Source organism: Vipera ursinii (assembly GCF_947247035.1).
Source record: "Vipera ursinii genome assembly, chromosome: Z".
NCBI classification, from domain to species: Eukaryota; Metazoa; Chordata; class Lepidosauria; order Squamata; family Viperidae; genus Vipera; species Vipera ursinii.
In genome coordinates, this window is record NC_139517.1 from 28350448 (window position 1) to 28372100 (window position 21653).

The 21653-nt window shown below is 38.4% G+C and overlaps 1 protein-coding gene across 2 annotated transcripts; it reads right to left on the reverse strand.

Moving 5' to 3' along the window:
* Positions 1-38: 38 nt before the first annotated feature.
* NOSIP (nitric oxide synthase interacting protein) lies at positions 39-20982 on the reverse strand. 2 transcript variants are annotated; one of them, XM_083376922.1, is made up of 9 exons: positions 20685-20982; positions 20320-20429; positions 19204-19309; positions 17312-17393; positions 7435-7576; positions 2375-2481; positions 1432-1619; positions 1188-1296; positions 39-420 (listed from the first exon to the last, which is right to left on the reverse strand). In XM_083376922.1, the coding sequence occupies exons 2-9, from the start codon at positions 20387-20389 to the stop codon at positions 349-351; spliced, it is 876 nt and encodes a 291-aa protein (XP_083233048.1). In that variant the 5' UTR covers positions 20390-20429; positions 20685-20982; the 3' UTR covers positions 39-348. The 2 variants fall into 2 exon arrangements, with proteins under 2 accessions (XP_083233048.1, XP_083233049.1); XM_083376923.1 differs by having other exon boundaries at positions 20835-20961.
* Positions 20983-21653: the final 671 nt, after the last annotated feature.

Genomic DNA, 21653 nt, shown 5'->3' on the forward strand with positions numbered 1-21653 from the left:
CAAAATTTTAGGGGGGGGGAGTTGATCCAACAGAACAACATGTCACTTTTTTTAATAGCAATCAATTTAAATGATACACTGAGCCTTTGACTGCATGAACTGCACCCTCTATTTTCCTTTCCAAGGTAGAAAAACTTGACAATTAAAAACTTAACTCCTAAAAATAAGCTACTGATCACATATAACCCAAGTTAACAAATTCTTTCAAAAAATTTTAAGCAAGCCTGGTTCACAAAATTACAGGATACTTCTGTCTTTCTTTATATGCAATATTAGCTTTTTTTTAAGCTAGCAGATGGCAGTTTGCATCAGGTGGAGAATCATCTCTTTCTTTTCCACCTGAATGTATTAAGCTTGCATCACAGGGCGAGATTTCTTGGCTTCCAGCTCCACGCCTGACCCTGCAAATCCTGTGCCACCCTGGAAAAAAGAGAAAGCCCAAGTAAGGGAAGAGGAATGGCATGATGAAGTAAAGGACCACATCTATCATGTCCTTGATGGTTAGGGAGTTTATGTTCTGCTCAGCACTTGGGCTGGGCAACGTTATAATTGAAGCCCAAACTGCTTTGCTTGATAGCTAATCTCAGGGCATGTGATTGTCCTGGGAGGAGGAAATTTTCTGCAAGTGTTCAGAGTCAGTATGTAGTTCCCTGCCCTCAAATTTGCATATCATACTTTGCTCTAAATGTGGGTTAATGAAACATGACTGATGCATTCATGAGACTTGCTATTTTAAAACCACCTGTATCATAGTGATGTACATAAGATATGCTTTATAGAACATGCTAATAGTTTTCTACAACCACAAACTTCAATAGGTGACCAAGAGGTAACATTCACAATCCAAACAATCCCAGAGAAATTATTTCTATATATATCTGTACAGATCTTTGAAGCACTAGAATGTTTCCAAACATCACACGATACAGAAATTACTTCAAAACATAACTGAAGAACTGCAGGATGGTTATCTTTTACAACAAAATGATAGGGAGTCATTGCTTAGAAGGCTAAAGGGAAGCCATCTACCTTACTGAGAAACTTCCCAATAATTAGATCAACGTAAAGATGTTAAGATTGATTTCAGATCAACTCTCCCTCCACCCTTCAGATGTATTGGACCTATACCTGCTAAAACTGCCTATTCTGGAAGCCCAAAGGACATGTGCTTTAATAGTCAATCTCACCCGTTGTAAAACTATGATGTCTTTGTCAGTCAACTTCTCTCCATTCATTGGATCAACCATATCCTTCTTGATAAGTTTTTCCACACATTCCAGAGTCACAACAGAGCCTCTTGAAGAAGAAGAAAAAAAGAGTGTCTCTTTTACATATTAAATGTAAGACAGATTCCCATGCTTGGATCCAACTAGAGATTTCATCTAGTAAATCCCTTTCCTCACTCCAGAAAAGCCCCATCTCATTACTCACGATGGACGGAGCACAGCACAAGGGACAGAGTTTCCAAGCATGTCTCGTGTGACAGCACACACATAGCGGTCCTGCCGGTTGATTAGTCCAACACGATCTACACTAGGATCTACAGGGGTGAAGTGCACTGGGATCAAATCTTTCAGCTTCAGTGGATTCCTACTCATGGGGCAGTACACGCACTTGTCCTAGAAAAAATGACATGAATAAGATAAACTGGGATAAGATAAAATCATCCTAGAAACTGCAGGACTGGGAATTCTAGCCCTACCTTAGGTACAAAGGTAGGTACATCATAAATAAATTTTAAGAGTATCTTCCAGGTAACCTGACATTCTATTCCCCCCATAGGTAATCTTTAATCAGCAAATAAGGAACTTTAAATATCCAGATCATTTAAACATGGATACAATTTTTAAAACATTAGGTGAGCAGTCATTCTGACTAGTTATGGGATTTATGGTTCAATAGTTCTGGACTGGACCAGTTTGGAAAAGACAGCATAAGCTTTTTCAACCAACAGCCATGAACAAAGAAAAACCAGACTAACAGAACAGCCATTAAGTAAATGAATTAAGTAAATTTAAATCATTAGGACTGCTAAGAACTATGAAACTAAAAAAACTTTACTTTTTAGTTTCACAAAAGCTTTGTGAATACAGCACCATATTAATCCAAGATTAAGAGGTTTTATAGTTCTTTATAGACATGGCAGTTAAGCTAGTTTAGTTTTATGTTGTACACAAACTGCACAATGTACATATCCTTACAGAAGGCAATAGAATCTTGAAAAGGAATGACAAAATAAAAACCATATTGATTCAAGCTTAAGAGTTTTTGTTCTTTATAGAAACCATGGCAGTTAAGCTGATTTAGCTTTATAATGTAGCCAAACTGTAAGACAGTTTGGTGAATCTTGAAAAGGAATGACAAAACTGCTCACTGGTTTTGGAATGGCTTTGGTCTTGGCCTCAGGTGTCAGCGAAGGGATCCAAAAACTTGGTAACTGTTTGGCCTTTTCTCCACTGCTGGGCCCAGGTTGAGAGTCTCCTATAATACAGAGAAGAACACTTTAATAAGAAAAAAGGACAATAATAATTAAATTTGATAATTCCATAATTAATATATTAATTAATAATACATTTCTTTGATCTTCCCTTCTTCCATTTGTATTTTCCTTCTTCAACCTTAGCCAAAATATAATTCTTGATATTTTCAATAAATAAATGATAAAGTATAGGCATTTTTTATATTTATACAAATAATAATCTTTATATATCATTTTTTCAGCTTATATTGTCATAACCATCATCTCATTAGTTCAGCATACATCCTATTTTTATAATTTTTGTTCACAGATTCCCTTATATTCAAATCTTATCAGTCATAATTTCTTCATATTAGTCATCTCATTGTCCAAATTTTCCCATTTAGGTACATCATCCCAATATTTTATGTCATGCATTATAAAAATACTATACATTTTATCTGTTTACAGTATCTAGATATAACATCCTTTTTAATCAGTTTATATTTTACTTATATATTAATAAAAGTTACATCAACCTATTATTTTAACATTTAATACATTATAAAAGATACTATATTACTTAAATCTCATTATCCTTCTTGTTATAAAGACCCTTTATGTTCAAAATTCTCTGTTCTTTTAGCCATATTCAAACAAATGTTTATTCACATAATAGTCCATCTGGTAGGGCGAGTCAAATCTCTTGTATCTGTCTCTGATCTTCTTTTGCCAAGTAATTTTACAAATTGATGTAATCCTCTTGCCCAACAGTTCTTGTATTTTTACAAATGTTGTTGGGAATACAAAAGATGAAATAAGTAAGATAAATTCTTTCTGCCCCCAACTTTAATAGTTCTCCTAATAATTCCATTTTCTTGTTGTATCAGAATCTTGTAGGTTTTTTTCCTGTTTGTGTCAAATTGTAATTCTTTTCCTTTGTTATTTCATCAATTTGATCATACTCTTCTAGTTTGTAATCAGCTGTCTGATTTGTTTGTTCCTTTATTGTGATTTCCTGGATATTTTTTAATTGTAGATTTAAAATGGAAATATGCTTATTTAAATCCTCAAAGTTGTTTCGAATTTCGTCATGGTTTGAATCTATTGTCATTTGTATTTCTCCTAATATTACGTATTTTTCCTCCAAGAAAGTATTTACCTTGCCTTGAAGTATTGCTTCTGGAGGCCCTTCATTTTCCAAGCTAAGTCCTTCAGAAGAAAATATTGAACGTGGCATCCTGTCATTTTTTTATTACGTATGTGATATCCATGTTGTCTCCCCGCTTCAAATAATCTTTCATCAGTGTTTTAATTTAAAAGTCAATTTATCAGTCAATCAAAATTACAGATTCAGTATATTAAGCCACTTTAAATCCTTCCAGCAAATTCTCCTCTAATAGATTAGCCAAAAAGCCAAGGTTTTTTCCCCCCCATAAACAGTTCTTAGTTTAAGCAACAGTCCAGGTGTGTTTTTTTCTTTTCTTTAAAACACTTTTTAATCTTATAGCTGGCTCTTCCTTTGTTCCCAGCTATCTTCAAGGTTATTTGCAATTCAAAGGAACAACTTTTGCTTTGTTTCTGGGCATTCGGCCAATTTCTGGGTCCTTATTGTTAGTGCTCTATTCTCTGATTCTCCACAAGATGTCAGCAGTTATTTCTTTTTTCAGTTTTTCTTTCTATCAAAAAGTTATTTTTGTTATATATTTTTATAATTCCATCAGAAATTTTTTAGGGTATAATCTTGACAGTTTTTTAGTTCCTAGATTTGTCCAGACTGAAATATTTTAAATCAATTTTTAGTATATCTCTTTGCACCTTTTATGTTAATTCACCGCTTTCGTCTGTAAGGGAATGGGAATATAGTCCCCTCCCTTCACTTCTGGAGGTTTTCTTGCTTTGGGGATCTTTCCAAGGATTTAAATAGTAGATAGAAGAAAGAAGATCAGTACTCTCACCAATTCTAAGCACACTTTTAACTGATGTTTAGATTCATGCTCTGGAATTTCGGCTCCAAGCAGCTTGTGCTGGATGCTGATCTCACACTATCCTTTCTCCTGTTGGGTTTGGAGGGCTTTCCCCGGATCAAACAAAGCAATTGCCGCCGCTTCGTGATTGACAGGGTGCCCCTCCTTCACAGTCACCTCTCCGGGGCAACTTTGGACCCATCTAGGGTCCCACAAGCAGGAAGAAACTAGCCATGGGGAGCGGAGGACCGCACTCACGCGGCCATGCACTGCAGACGCAAAAACCGGAAGTCCCAGATTTCCAAACATTCATTGTATGTGGGTGGGTGAGCTGGGAAAACACTGTACATCTAGCAGCACTGAAATTAATCTACGTGCTCAGGGATGCAGCTGTAATACCTAGTGTCCTTGTGCATAATTTTATATGCACTCATGTGCTGCTAAAAACATTTTTTAAAATATTCCAGAAGCATGCATACACATTCACACACCGTTAAAAACAATTTTTACCTTACAATTGGTGACATAATCGCCCCCTCCCTTACACGGTGCTTTTGTTTGACATACCATTTGCACACTGGATTACAGTGGCCCTGTGCATGCTTAAGTCTAGAACATGTAAAAGGATCCAAAAGTATTTTCTTGTGCATTCCAAAATGTGTCCCTCATCATTACTGTAGTGCCATCAAGCTCAACAAAGATGGGAATAATACAGGCATTGTTACTCCATGCTCGAAGAGAAGGTTCACTTCTTGTAGCAACTGCTCACATTTCTCCTGGGTAATTCGATTTCAGATTGATGCAAAGAGAATAGTACCAGGAGAGCTAACTTGAAAAGAGGTGATGGTGAGTAGGCAATGAAAGTGAAAACTGAAATGAGGGTAGGAAAAAGCTTTAAGAGAAAGAGACAGAAACTTGATGGTAAGCTAAAGGCCTATTTACAGAATGGAACGGCTGATAAAAAATAATGCCTCACCTCCCCAGGTTTAGTTTATATAGGGATATTTAAATAAATATCTAGATATTTAAATGATCTCTGGCGGGCTTGGGACAGGGGTTGTTTCTCTGTCCTAGTCCTATTAGACCTCTCAGTGGCTTTTGATACCATCGACCATGGTATCCTACTGCGGCGTCTCAGGGAGTTGGGAGTGGGAGGCACCATTTTACGGTGGTTCTCCTCCTATCTCCTGGGCCACTCGCAGTTGGTGTTGATGGAGGGCAGAGATCCGCCCCGAGGCCTCTCGTTTGTGGAGTTCCTCAGGGGTCGGTTCTCTCTCCCCTCCTGTTCAACATCTATATGAAGCCGCTGGGCGAGATCATTCGTGGTTTCGGGGTGGGATATCATCAGTATGCTGATGATACCCAACTTTTTTTCTCCACCCCGAACCAACCCAGTGATGCCCTCGCCGTGATGTCCCATTGCCTGGAGGCAGTCCAGGTCTGGATGGGAAGAAACAGGCTTCATCTCAATCCTGCCAAGACTGAGTGGCTATGCATACCGGCATCTCGGGTTAACCAGACTATTTCATCTTTAACGATGGGGGGGTGAGGTGTTACCCCCCATTGATAGGGCTCGCAACTTGGGCATCCTCCTGGATTCACGACTCAATTTTGAAGATCACATAGGATCCGTGACCAGAGGGGCTTTTGCCCAGGTCCGCCTGGTGCGCCAGTTGCGACCCTATCTGGACCGAGATACCCTATGCACAGTCACCCATGCGCTCATGACCTCCCGGTTAGACTACTGCAACGCTCTCTACATGGGGCTGCCCTCGAGAACCACTCAGAGGCTTCAGCTGGTGCAGAATGCTGCTGCGCAAGTTGTGATGGGGGTTTCCCGATACTCCCATGTAACACCTCTACTCCGCGAGCTGCATTGGCTTCCGGTTGCCCTTCAGGTGAGATTCAAGGTGCTGGTGATGACCTATAAAGCCCTAAATGGCTTGGGTCCGGGATATTTGAGGGAACACCTGCTGCCAGCATCAAGTTCCCTTCGTCCTGTGCGCTCCCACATGGAGGGCCTTCTCAGGGTGCCGGCGGTAAAAGACTGCCGGCGGATAACACCCAGGGGGAGGGCCTTCTCAGTGGGTGCGCCTGCCCTTTGGAACCAGCTGCCCATGGAGCTTAGGATTGCCCCTGACCTTCGGTCATTCCGCCGGGACCTGAAGACCTGGCTCTTTGAGCTTTCTGGCCCAGGCTGAGAATTTTTAATTGGGGTTTTATATTTTTCAGGGATCAAATTTAATTATTTTAACTGTTTTTAACTTTTGTATTGTACTGACGTTTTTAAATACTTTGTAAACCGCCCTGAGTCATACAGGAAAAGGGCAGTATATAAATTCAATAAAATTAAACTTAAATAAACCAGAAAATAATCCTTGAGATCAGCCCTTTTATTACCTATATTTACTTCTCTACATAATTTTCATTTGAAACACACTTCTTCCAACCAAGGATAAGCTTCTTAAAGCTGTTGTGAAAGAACTCCATACTTTATCTCTTCAACTTCACAACCTCTTGAGTGGCTCACAAGGTGTGACGCCCAGGCTTGTCATGTTGCAGCAAATATCTTTCTTGTGCTTTCAAACTTATCTTAATTATTTGTTGACTGTTGCAATTAAGTATTGCAAAAAACAAAACAAAACTCAAGGTTCATCTGGAGACATCACTTTTTATTCAACCCTTGTAAGAAGAGACTGCTCCCCTAACTCTGGTTTCCAACGTTGCTCAAGCCACTGCACCATGAATTACAAACATTGCCAAAAGGCAAAGAAAATTATTGAATGAATAGGAGCTTTGTGAATACTTTGCTTCTGCAGGAGAAGCAGCACCAGAACAGGGAAAATGGGAGCAATTCTTATTAAATCTGGTAGCATCTTTAAAATTTACACAAGACAATGCATAGCAGTAAGACGAATCCATTCTTGTTATTCCTGTCCAGAGATGGCAAATTAGATATTTCCCCCTTTCACCACCAGTTGCTTAGTATTGCTTGCCTTCCTGATTTACCTGACTGACGATCAAAGGGATTGAGGGGTTTGCTCACAATGCTCAGCTCTTTGTCAAGGAAACTCTTCACCTGGGACTCTTTGGCAGCCTTGCTCAACTCTGCCATTTCTGCTTTCTTTTCATTCTTCTGTTTTTCATAGGCCTGCAGGTGCCAAAAAGAAGGCATTTACTAAGGAACCATTCTACTGTTGTTCTACTTTTCAGCATTTCAATTGTAAAGCAAATGCAGGGCAAATAAGAGGTGGAGATAAATTTATTTATTTATTATTGGGACTTATATGCCACCCTATCTCCGAAAGGACTCAGGGCGGCTAACAACAATAAAACACAATAATACAAATGTTAAAAAAAAGATTAAACTAACAAGCCCCAGTGATAAAATATTAAAAACATTTTAATAAATGTGCTCATTAAAGGCAAAAGAGTAGTCTAAAGTAAAAAAAAAGCAATTGGCTTCATGATTTCTTTTAAATAGAAAAGAGCTTGAGCAAAAAATGAAAAGTTTGATGACAATTAGACGAAGAAACTAGACTGCAGCTATGGAATGCCCAGCCAACAGCAAAACAAATACATTTAATGGATCCCAATAACCCAGCCTTATAACAGCAGCACTGAGGAGACAAGATACTAGATTCCCAAACAATACATAAACATAAACCAAAGATTGATTTCTAGGTTAGTAGAGATGTAGTCTTGCTAAAAAGTGCTGATTTTTTTTGCCTACATTCCTGTAATGTAGCACTATCACCTGAAAAGGGAAAAAGAGGAACCATTCCCATGAATAGCCTCCAGAATGGGACTTCAAGATATGCCAACTAGAATATATGAGAATTGGACTTCTGGTTTCGGTAGCTGGTGGGACGGGTGGAAGAAGCCGGGGCTCCGGCTATCCAGCCCGATTTTGTTTTGCCCAGCAACCCAAAAAGGGTTAGAAAGTTGCCCTGGAGGGGCAACGAAGGAGGGACACTCCAGGAGCTCAGATCAGGCGGCGGCCGATCAGAACAGACTGAAGAAATGCTCTGAAAGGACGGAGGAAAGGCTGCCGGGTGAGCCAAGGTAGCCCAAGTCGACTCCAACCGGAAGGAAAGCGAGGAGCCACAGTGCTCTCCCAAACAGCTGGTTCTCAACAGCGTGTTGAAACTGGGTGAGCCAGTGTTTTCCTTCCTTTTCCTTGTGGATTACAAGTCCTTGACTCCCTGACGGGGAAGAGCTAAAGAACAAAGACTCCAGAAAGATTGCAATCTAACAGTGGCAAGTAACTACAAAAGGGGAGAATCTTTAAAATAACATTTAAAATTGAATCCAGATTGATTCAAAGAAGGATTATCTAATTTATAGAGGTGAAAACTTTCTAGATATAATCTTAAGGATAAAGAACTTATAAAGAACTTTAAAAGAAGAATTTTGTAAGAATTTTCTAAATTCAGGCATTGATAAATGAGTGTATGAGGACACCTAGTGGCAAAAGAAGAAATTACTGCACTATTATACTATATATATATATATCCCGAGTGCCACGTAACAGAGTGAGCGCCTGTTACTCGTCCCAGCTTCTGCCAACCTAGCAGTTCGAAAGCACATAAAAATGCAAGTAGAAAATTAGGGACCACTACGGTGGGAAGGTAACAGCGTTCCGTGCGCCTTTGGCGTTTAGTCATGCCGGCCACATGACCACAGAGATGTCCTCGGACAAGCGCTGGCTCTTTGGCTTTGAAACGGAGATGAGCACAGGCCCCTAGAGTTGGAAACGACTAGTATATGTATATGTTTTAAATGTTTGTTAAGCATTCAGAATACACTTGCTTGGTCCCAGACCTGGGACAAATCTTATTTCCTGTTTCAGCCTAGCCCAAGGCCATCTACAGGCAGTAGCCACAGCAGTGGCAGCTCATATTTGTGTAAAAAAATTTTTGGCTTGCTAACAAAGAATAAAGGGAGACCGATATGATCATTTCAAACTTATTTGTTCTCATCAGTCAGCAGATTTGTTGACTCTGGATATAATTAAACAGGAACTATTTAGAGACAGTGAATGTTTCACAGTGAACGTTTTACATCTGAGACTCGACTGGAGGAGATGGATTTGGCCTACAATAGCTGGCTCCTTTTTACACTCTGGATTTTATATGAAGATTGTTGGTTGAAAAATGAATACATCGACATTTCCAAACTTATGAAGAAGACTTCCTCTGCATCCTCTGTTGGAAAACCCAGCCCAACAACCCAAGGATCTATTGAAAAAATGCTGCAACATGAGAAAACAAGCACTGCCCAAAGTGAAATACAGACCACATTAAATTGATGCAAGAGTCAATGCAAAGAAACCACGAACAAACACAAAGCAATTTTGAGAAATTAAGTGGAGAAATTTGGGATATAAAGTTCATCATCAAACGATTGTTAAAAATGAAAAAAGAATTCAGAAAATGGAAGATAAATCAGATGAGGTGGATAAAAAAATGGAAATACTATTGCAAGAGAATGAAAAATTAGAAGGGGTGCTCGCGATTCTAGAAACGGACAAAGCGGAACATTACTTGAGATTTCAAAACATCCCTGAGGACAGAGAAGAAAATATAGCAGTTGTGATCATTTGAGCTTCTGGTGGAAGCCTTGAAAGCAGATAGAGCAGAGATGCAAATGGAAATAGATGAAATATTCCAAATGAATTTAAGCTATGCAAGGAAAAGTAGATTGCCTAGAGAAGTACATGTGAGATTTCATAAAAAAAAACAAGAGATGAAGTACTAAGAAAAGTGAGAGATGAACCATTACAATATAAGAATAAAGAAATTGTGGTCTTACAAGCAGGTATCTAAGAGTGAGAGATACTCAAAGATATTATCACTTTTTAACTACAAAGCTGATTGCAAAAGGTGTAAATTTTAGATGGCTAATGCCAGAAGGCATTCTAATCCAAGGCTTTTCAACCAGTGGTACGGGTACCACCTGTGGTACATTGGCACCTGGCAGGTGGTATGCGACCATCCTAGAAAAGTGGTAGCGGGGGAGGGGAACGGTAGCACTGCACAAGCCTGAGCGAGAGATGGCTGGAGCTGCAGGGCTGTCAGGACTCAGCGGAAGTCCCAGGATCAGTGCTTCTTCGGGACTATCAGGGCTCAGTGGAAACTCCAGGATCAGTGCCAGGCTCCAGCTGGAGCTCAGCGCTGATCCTGATGCTTCTGCTGAGCCGAAAAGAAGCGCCAATCAGCTGGAATGTTGGAGCATCCCAGCGTCTTGTGATTTGCATTCAGATGCTTGGCAACTGATTCATATTTATGACGGTCACAGTGTCTCAGGGTCATGTGAAGTGACCAAAACCTGTTGCAACCACCCAGAAGATGGGGGGAATAAAAACCAAACACACCCCCACCCCACCCCCGCTGCCAATCCTTGAAAGAAATGCTCACAACAATGAAAACCTCGGACAGGAGGAAGAGCGCCACCAGGAGGGCAGGCAGGTGTCTTGCTCGGCTGTGGCTTGGGGGGCACTTTTTTCAGTACCATTGTAACTTCGAACCGTCACTAAGAGAACTGCTGTAAGTTGAGGACTACTTGTACTTCATCACTTTTTTCCTTTTTTTTTTTTGGTCATCAAGTTTTTGACACCTTGCTAGGCAACTGGTGGTACTCGGATGTTGCCGTACCCTAAAAGTGGTACAATAAGTGAAAAGGTAGAAAAGCCCTGTTCTAATCAACTGAAATAATACAAGGTATCAGCTGGATTCAATCTGAAAAGCAGAAGACTTCAAAGTCAGACATCAAGCGGTTTAGATGAAGGAGTGCAACAACAACAAGAGGAAACCATGGAACAGAAATAAACGGAAGAGACAATTTAAGATGAAATTACACAAACAGGAGAACAGAAAGAGAAGTCTGAACAAGAGAGCGAAGGAATTGCTAGAGAGCAGAGGACTACGAGAGCAACTAGATCTAAATATAAAATAATGGAAATGGAGAAAGAAAAAGGATTTTTTTCAGTGAATGTAAATGGACTAAACTCCCCATCAAAAAAAAATAAATTTTTTAGGAAACTACAGAAATTAAATATAGGCATAATCTCCTTGCAAGAGACACAGATAAAAAAACAACACTATAAACTGCTGGAACACCCCAAAATTGGGAAACTTTACTATGCATCAGCACATCAGAAAAAAAAGAGGTGTTGCTGTATATATTAAAGAGAAAATAAGATTCTAAAATGATTTATTCAGATGAAGAAGAATTGTGATGGTAGACATATGTTTACACCAAAACCAAACACTGTTAGTAGCAATTTATGCACCAAACAATAACCACAAAGAATTCTATCAAAGCCTCCATAGAAAAATAACAGAAATATCTGCTTAGTAGGAGTCTTTAATTCGATAGTAGATGGAACAATGGACTATAAAAGCAGTAAAATAGGGAAATCTGGAAGAAGAAGACTACCTAACACATTCTTCAATATGATAGATGAAATTGGAATACAAGATATTTGGAGGGAAATCAATCCAGAAAAACTATAATATACTTTTTACTCAAATAGTCAAAAATCCTGGTCAAGAACTGATATGATTTGGCTGACATCTGAATTGAGGTTGAATATACAGGAAATTGAGATTGAAATAGGCACATGGGCAGAACGTAACCCTTTAAAATTAACATGGAAAGGAATTCAAAAAAGACCAAGATGGACTTTAAACCAATCTATACTAAAAGAAAGAGAATTTGTAGAATTAGCAAGAAAGGAAATAGAGTTCTTTTTAGAGAAAACAAAAAAGACAACACAACATTACAAAATGTTTGGGATACAGCTGAAACATGTTTTAGAGCAGGGGTGTCAAGTTCAATTTCATTGAGGGCCGCATCAGCATTGCGGTTGCCCTCAGGGGGCCGGGTGGGTATGGCCAGGGTGGGCGTGGCCTACTGGGTGGGCGTGGCTTGAGTGTGTATGGCCTACTGGGTGGGCGTGGCCAGCTCTACATTGTTCGCATCAAGGGTGCCTATGGGGCCTGGGCAGGAGTGGGACAGATCTGAGGGTCTCTGGCAGAAGGAGGGTCTCTGGGCCAGGGCCAAGGCAGTGGGGGCCGTTCCCTCACTGTTTCCAGGATGGCTTCACGGGCCACATGAAACCACTTCGCAGGCCGGATCCAGCCCCTGGGCCTTGTGTTTGACATGTCTGTTTTAGAGGTATAGCTATAACATATGGCAAAGAAAAATAAACAGAGAAGAAAGCAATATGTACTATTAAAAGAAAAATTTGGAAAGTTAGAATCAGAATTACAAAAAAATCCACAGAAAAAGACTTTGAAAAGAGAAATGGAACTAGTAAAACATAAAGTAAATTTGCTGGATTCAAAAAAATTGGCACAGCAGATAAAAAGAGCTAAACAATTTTTTTTTTGAAAATGTGAATAAACCAGGAAGGTGGTTAGCTTAGAAACTTAAAAAACAGAAAGAGAAGAAAATGATACACAACTTAGTAGATGAAAAACGTAGTCTACAATTTAAAAATAAAGAAATAAAAAAATAATTAAAGATTATTACAAGAAACTGTATGACAAAGAAGAAACTCCAAGAGAGAATGATTCAATATCTAGAAGAAAACAATCTTCCAAAAATTCCAGAGACATTTAAGAGTACGTTAGAAGGAAAAATTACAATGATGGAAATATCAGAAGCCATAAGAAGGCAAAAAAATGAAAAAACACCAGGTCCAGATGGATTACCGGCAGAGTTATATAAAACTTTACAAGACATACTAAGTGAATCATTGAAAGACATTTGTAATGGACTTTTATTGGAGGCTAAACTTCCAGCCACATGGATTGAAGCAACCATTACTTTAACTACCAAAAGAAGATTCAGATTTGACAAGATTAAAAATTACAAACCGAAATTGTTGCTCAATGTGCATTATAAAAAATTTACTTCGATAATGGCAGAGATTTAAAAAATATTTAATGGAATTTATACATCCAGATCAAAATGGCTTTCTACCAAAGAGACAAATTAAAAACAATTTAAGAGTGATAATGGACGTATTAGAATACTATGAACTACACCCAGGGAAACAATTTGCACTAATATTTCTAGATGCTCAAAAGTCATTTGATAATGTTTCCTGGCAATTTATGACTCAGCAACTACAAATAATGGACTTTGGATAGAACTTTATAAATATGATAAAAACAATTTATAATACACAAACAGCGAAAGTGATTGTGAATGGAGACTACATTGAGAACTTTGAGATAAGAAAAGGTACAAGGCAAGGATGTCCATTATCTCCACTGTTATTCATTTTCACTCTGGAAGTTTTAAATAGAAATATTAGACAAGATATAGAAATTACAGGACTGGAAATAAAAGGCAAAACATATAAATTACATGCATTTGGTGTTTATCATAGAAGAACCTTTGGAAATGATTCCTAAATTACTGGGAAAGATAGAACAGTATGGAGAAATGGCAGGATTGAAAAAGAGAAAAACTAAAGTAATAGTTAAAAATCTTACAGATAAACAAAAAAAACAATTGTCAGAAAAAACAGAATTACAGATAGTGAGAAAGATTAAAACTTTGTACATTTAACAGCAAGATGCTCAACAATAAAAGAAGATAATTACAAAAAATTATTGAATCAAATAAAATTGGGCTTGGAAAAATAGAAAAATTTACAACTGTCAATACTAGGAAGAATTTCTACAGTAAAAATGAACATATCGCCAAAAATCTTATTTCTATTTCAAACAATTCCTATAAAACTAGAGAAAAACTTTTTTCGAGATTTAAAGTCATTAATTTTGAAACTTGTTTGGCAAGGAAAGAAGATGAAAGTGTTACAAGATCCTAAGGAAAATGGAGGATTTGGACTACCGGAGTGGGCTTTGTACTATCAAGCATCTGTTTTAACATGGGTAAAAGAATGGAAAACTCTTAGAAATAAAAGGTTGTTATATCTGGAGGGACATGAGTTACAATTGTGGTGGTATGCTTTTTTATGGTATGGAAAAAATAAGATTCATAAGTATTTCCAAAACCATTATATAAGAAATGCATTGTTAATAGTATGGGGAAAAATAGAAAGTAAAATATATTTGAAAATTCCAGGGTGGTTGTCAACTATGGAAGCATCTGTATGCCCAAATTTGGTGGATTTTGAAAAAATCTGGACATATAAAGATATTCTAAATTCTGAAGGGAATTTAAAAACTAAACAAGAAATGGAAAATCAGGGCATCAACTTGTCATGATGGACATATTTACAAATGCATACTAGATATGAAAAAGACATTAAATTGTATGGATTTTATAAAGAACAGATGGTATTATCAGACTGTTCTTCAGATGAGATATTAATTAAGAAAATGTATAATCTCTTATTAATTTTGAAAATGGAAAGTGAACAAGTTAAAGAAACAATGATAAGATGGGCAAAATACTTGGGATATAATACAGAATTAGAAAAATGGCAAAATTTATAGGAAATAAATTATAAACTGACAATGTCAACTACTTATAAAGAAATTTATATAAAATGTTTTATAGATGGCACTTGCCACCAGCAAGATTAGCAAAAATGTTTAAAAATATGTCAGACAGATGTTGGAAATGTAAACATAATTCAGGCAGGTATTATCACGTTTGGTGGACATGTGACAAAGCAAAGAATTATTGGAAAAAGATACATAATTGGTTAGAAAAGATGTTGGGAGAATATGTAGATTTTAAACCTGAACTTTTTTTACTAGGTAAAATGCCAGAAAAGATTAACAAACAAAACCTATATCTGATCTTACACATCTCTACATGGGGCTGCCCTTGAAGTCCACTCGGAGACTCCAACTGGAGCAGAATGCAGCCGCGCGAGTTGTGCTGAGGGCTTCCCGATACTCCCATGCTACACCTTTGCTCCGCGAGCTGCATTGGCTGCCGGTTGCTCTCCGGGTGAGGTTCAAGGTGTTAGTGATGACTTACAAAGCCCTACATGACATGGGTCCGGATTACCTACGGCAACACCTGCGTCAACAACTTCCCTCCGTCCAGTGCGCTCCCACAGAGAGGGCCTCCTCAGGGTGCCTCCGATCAAGGAATGTCAATTGGTGGCCCCCAGGGGGAGAGCGTTCTCTGTGGGCGTGCCAGACCTTTGGAACCGCTTGCCGGTTGAGCTCCAGACGGCCCCCGACCTTCGCTCCTTTCGGCGCGATCTCAAAACCTTTCTTTTTGAACAAGCTGGCCTGGTCTGATGGGTTGGGGCTGGGTTTTATAATCGGTTTTAACTTTTAATATGTATTAATTTATTACGGGCATTGTAGTTTAATTACTTTTTAATTTTTGTATCCTGGTTTTTTATTATGTATTGCCCTGTTCACCGCCCTGAGTCCTTCGGGAGAAGGGCGGTATACAAATTAAATTATTATTATTATTATTATTATTATTATTATTATTATTATTATTATTATTATTATTATTATTATCTCAACAGCGGCAAGAGTAATATTTGCTCAATACTGGAAAAATGAAGGAATACCACCAGGTGAAGAAATAATTTAAAAAATATTGGAATGTGCTGAGATGGATAGATTGACCATGAGACTGAAAGAAAAAGAAGAAACAGAATATTATCAAACTTGGGACTTACTTAATTGATGGTTACAAGAAAGAATAAAGGATTAGGAATTTAATTTGTATTAACGTATTAAAACTCAGACAGTACGCTGGTTGAAAAATTATTATTATATGTATGGGGAAAAACCAAAATCTTATGAAGAAAAAAAATAGAATATATGAGAATCACTGTGTGTCCTTTGTATTTTTGATACACCGAATCCAAGTCTGCCCAAAAGACATAACAGATAAATCTCTTTTTTACCTCCTGTTCACTGATCAGGAATCAATGGTCAATAAGGTCCATATCAACTTTTACTAAAGAGGGTTAGTCTCAGTCACCCCCTGTGCTATAAATTTATCTTCCAGTTCTACGAAAAGAATTTATTTCTTTATTTGTATCCCACCTTTATTATTTTCATAAAAAAAAACTCAAGACAGCAAGCACATCCAGTACACACTTTTCCTTCTCCTTTTTTCCCCACAACCACCTCACGTGAGGAGAAATGGGTTGAGAGAAGAGTGAATAGCCCAAGTCTCCTAACTGGTTTACACAGCTAAGGTGGAACTTCAATCTTGTTTTCTACCCTGGTGCCTTAATCGGTAAACCAAAGCAAGAGAAACCAAATCTGGCCACAGATATGGAGTTCATCTGTGGTTTTGAGTCAAATCCTAAATTTATTATTCCATAATGTTTATATATTAATTCTAGGAAAAAAGTTCTCAAAGCTATTTATAGAACAAAACTGAATAACCACTAAAAATCTTTCTTGTTTCTACATCAACTTCCACATCCTTTCTTGAACAGACTGTTCCTTAAATCTTGCAGCCTCATTGGTCAGATAGTATCAGCCCCTCCTGGCCATTAGGCAATGATTGTCAGAGGCATTAGAAATCTTTCTGCCTCAAACTGAGCCTGCAGTGAATTACAAGCAAAGGATAAAGGCTTTTGATCTGGATAAATGCTACTCAAGAAAACAGGCCTATGAAAAGAAGACTAAAATAATTCATGTGAATTAATACAAAGATAAAGCATCAGTAAGTCCTTATAAAAAATGCAGAACACCCACTAAAGAAACCATACTAAGCTTACTTCAGCTAAGTCAAGTTTACTGGGTTAATGTTCATGTTATAAAGCACAGATATTTTATGCTACTGGGATTCAGTTCTTTTCCACATCTTCTTTCATTTGCTAGCTTTTTAGACAAAGTCTTCCAATATATCTATTAAAGTTGACATTCAGGTATAAAACCAACCACCCTTGTAGTTCTCCATATTGGCATACCTTCATTTGACGGGCAATTTCCTTTTTCTGATGTAAGATATACTCCAGGATAGCTTCTTTTTCATAGAGGTATCCATCAGGGCTGGAAAGGAAAGGGGGGGGAAGCAAGATAAATAACACTTGTAAACCCACCAGTTCCTAAAGTCCCCGTGCCTCTTTGACTACAGTGATAACTTCAGAATATAACTATACTTAGTTATTGGTTCCTGTATTCTAGGATACATCTGAAAAGTAATAACATATGTAATTGAATGGCAAAATGGGGCACATTTTTAACATCCAGGATGACTCTTAACCCTTTTGAGACAGCTACAGAGAAGAAGTAAATAGCTAGACTACGGAGTTTATTTTTCTGAGTTTGGGACAGGAAGTTGGGGGGGTTTAATTTTTAAATACAGTAATCCTATTTTGAGGCTTTTTAGTTTGTGTGCCAAAATATCAAGAAACCATGCCACTGCAATTAGAGGGTGTTTTATGGACTGCAAAAAAGTGGCTCAGAAAAATACATGGTAAAATTGCAGGGTCAGGGAAGAGAGATGAAACCAACAGAATTCAAGAAGTCTAATATCTTTGCATGCACAGATATCCTCACTTAAAGACTGCAAGTAAGACCTGCAACTCCTTCACTAAATGTCATGTTTAAGTGAAATATCATACGACTATCCAGGATTTAAGATGTCACTCCCACGACATTCATTAAGCAAATTATCCTAGGTCATTAAGTACAATGTCATGAAATCACAACTTGCAACTTACTGTCAGCTTCTCCACTGACTTAGCTTTTCAGAAACTGGTTGTGAAGCTCACAAACGATAATCACATGACTGTGGGATACTGTGACCACTATAAATGCAGGCCATTTGTCAAGAGCCCAAATTGCGATCCTGAGATCATGGAGATACTGTGACTGTCATAAGTTCCAGGGTGGCTATACAACTATTTTTTTTCAGTGCAGTTCTAAATTTGAACAGTCACTAAACAGGGCAGTTAACAGTGGACTACCTCTACAGATAACAGTTTGACAGAAAGAGTGTTTTTACAGAATTGCAGACAAAAGCCAGGGCTACTAATGGAGCTATGTCCCATTTCTCACTGGTCTTTGTTGCTTTAAATCTTGTCTACATCACTCCCAATTCTGTAACAGTTCCCATATTCTGCTCCATCACTGACCTACTACCCTCCAAAAATAATTTTTCTTGCACCAATGATAATCAGAAATAGCAATCTGTGGATCACAACGCATAAAATAGTTCTCATAAAACATTTTATGTTTAACAACGGTTACATGAAGTACATGATCTGTGTTCCATGGATGGACTTAAATTTCTAGGGGGAGGGAGCATTGTGGCACAGAGACATATTGAATTCTTGTTCCAGATTTCAATTCCTCTATGAAACAGAAGGTAATTATTTTCTAAGCAGAAGAAAGAGGATGGCACCAACAAAATTAAGATTGTGCAGGAAGGGTACAAAAGAGATAAAGGCATCCCTTTGTGATTCTTCCCCCTAACCCTGTAAAAAGTTAAAAACTGTACCCTTTTTTAAATGGGTGATTCAAAAGGCAAAGTGCATCTATTTCACCCTTAAATTTTCTTCCAAAACAAAGCTTGGGCCAGTACTAAATGTGTCATACAAATAATAAAGTACTGTCAAGCGGCAAAAGGTGCACATTACTTCATCTATACAAATATACATTAAAAAGGCCACTACATTTGTAAAAAAAAATCAAGAGGCATATGTAGCAAATGAACAAATAAATTAATGATACTGGACAAGGGTAATTATCTTTTCTTTTTAGAGATTAAACTATTGTTAAAGTTTAAAAAAAAGACATGAGGCAGAATTTCAAGATAAGACTGAAGTATTTCAGATGGATCCTGTCTGATAATTACGTTACAACAGGGTCCTTGCAAGGCTGCAGGGAGAGACAGCAGCAGTCAAAATCCTTGACAGCATCTTTGCTCAAACGGACGTTCTGTGTCCCATAACCAGAGGCAGCTGAAAAAACAGAGAAAGGTCATGGTAAGAGTGCAGTGTTGAAAAAAGCTATCCAAATGGCTGCTCTGGACTGCTGCTTAGATCTGGCAAAAGATAACAACTGATGACACTCTACCCAGGAAAGCAGAGTTTGCCAAGAATGCTCAGCTTGTTCCAAAGCTTGCAGTGTGAATTAGTTTAGTCTGAGTTTCAATGAAATACTGGAGCGTATTAATCACACTGCAGGGGTGTGACCCAAACTCTGGACTGGCCTAGAAATTTTCCAATATCCAGCTAGTCATAACCAGCACAAAGGTAACTGCCTCCCAGGCCTTCTTTATTTCACTATATTATGTCTAAAAATGTGAGCAAGCCAAGGGGTGGGGAGAAATTACTCCCAAATGTTGTGACAATCCTCTGAACCTTTTTTCTACAAAGCAAGGGTCCCCAACCCTTGGTCCGTGGACCAGTACTGGGCTGCAGCAGCAACCAATCCACACAAACAAGCAAAACCCCATCCGCGAGATGCACAGTACATGAAACCACACCCCTCCGGTTCACAGAAAAACCTCTCTCCATGGAACTGGTCCCTGGTCCCTAAAAGGTTGGGGGCCTCTGCTATAAAGCAATAGGAAGAGGGGACCATTTAACTACACACAGAGGATGCCAGATAACAAGACCTAGGTACCTCATGAAAAACTTTTCTTTTCACTGAATAAATGAAAAGAAAATGTTTGTAACTATTCCCATTTTACCAATATATCTCTCCTATCCCACTTAAAACATCCTCTTCACATAGGATTAAGGATTGCTTTTCCTCAGTATGATTTCCTGTCATCCCTAGCCAGCATGCCAATATGCTAGCAGCACAAAAATGAAGATTGTAGTTCAACACACACAGCAGACACAGGTTAAGAAAAATTGCTTTGAATTTCCAAATGCAATTTCACTATTGCAATGAGAGGCAAAATTTTCCTCACTCCTTAACTAAGGAAGCACTGCATTTACGCTTCAGTTTGCGACCTCCTCACCTGTGTCTTTTTTCTTTTCATGGTAGGTGTAGACAGCTCCTGCTGTACAGTTCTTGCCATGACGTGTCATGTAGGTGTGTAGCTGGGCAATCCAGGACAAAACCAACTCTCTTGTAACAAGAAGATATCAAATTAAGTCTAGCTAATGAAATACAATGCCAGATGCAAAGCAGCTGATATTATTACACAAGAAGCACATTAAATAAACCCCATGACTAGTGGTGGAGAATTAAGGAGAGAGTAGACTACATAAAAAAAAAATATTTATAGGATGATTAAATAAGTATATATAGGCTAAGCCTATATTAAAGATTAAAGATATTAAAAACACGGAGATACAAATTAGCCAGGTATATGATGCGAACCTAGTCACAAGCCACACACTTTGACCACCGAAGCCTGCAGTCTCTGGCAGTTTTTCGGTAGGACCTTCCGGCTGTATCGAAAGCGATCGGCTGTGCCGACAGCAAGTGAAAATTTGAGAGATGCCTGGTTGGGGTTGCAGATCAAAACACCTTAAAAGGAGACAGCTGAAAGGTTGGCACTTTAACAACCATTCCTGGCCTGTAGGCACTATACTGTAACTTTCTTCTGCCGCTCCTGCCGTTTAAGAAATGCTCAAGAAGACCACAGTTCCGCCACACCCCCAACTCCACGAACAAGTTGTCCCCCAGAACCGGAAGCAGGAAGTCTATGAATCCGGAAGGGCTCCAAAGAACGATACTCCGGATGTGTTTCATATAAAGCGTCCCGCGAACAAAGCAAAAAGGGATTGAGGACGGAATAGCCTTCCAAGCCGACGTTCCTGGCGTTAAAGAAGCGTTCAAGCCTGTGGCTTTTGTCTTTGTGTGTTGTGGTCTTTTAAAAAACGTCCTCAAAGTCTTTTCTCCAAGATTCCTTTTCAGGTGTCGGGAGAGAGATTTTGGGAGGGAGAAGGAGCCTTTTCCTCTTAAAATATCTCCAAAGTATGAGTATATAGATTCTCTCTGCAGTTGCTGCTTCTTTGGATCAGCTGTTATTTTCTGATAATTGCACTTACTTAGCTGTAGTAGTATATGTCATACTATTCCAAAAGATATTTGGAGCAGAGTAGGCAACTTCTGTAGTACGAATATTTTGAGGGTTATTAATCCTGGTGGCTGAGACCGATGAAAATTATTTTCTAAACTATCCAGAATGTACTATGCCCTAAGCGCTGTCATCTCTTAAAAGAGTGATTTACCTAAACTTGCTATTTCCAATTAACTTTCCCCAATCTAATTGAAAGCTGTAGGTATTGTAGTTTGCACATCAGGTAGGGAAGGCTATTCTTGCGTTGTCAGTCTTTTGTAATG

What these genes read in the sequence shown, in the direction of transcription:
- NOSIP (XM_083376922.1), bottom strand. Translation starts at nt 20,389, where the DNA reads ATGACACGTCATGGCAAGAACTGTACAGCAGGAGCTGTCTACACCTAC. An exon ending in AAATTGCCCGTCAAATGAAG is followed by an intron (nt 7,577 to 17,311) that starts GTATGCCAATAT and finishes TGGCACCTGCAG; the next exon opens with GCCTATGAAAAACAGAAGAA. An exon ending in CCAAAGCCATTCCAAAACCA is followed by an intron (nt 1,620 to 2,374) that starts GTGAGCAGTTTT and finishes CATTTTTTCTAG; the next exon opens with GACAAGTGCGTGTACTGCCC.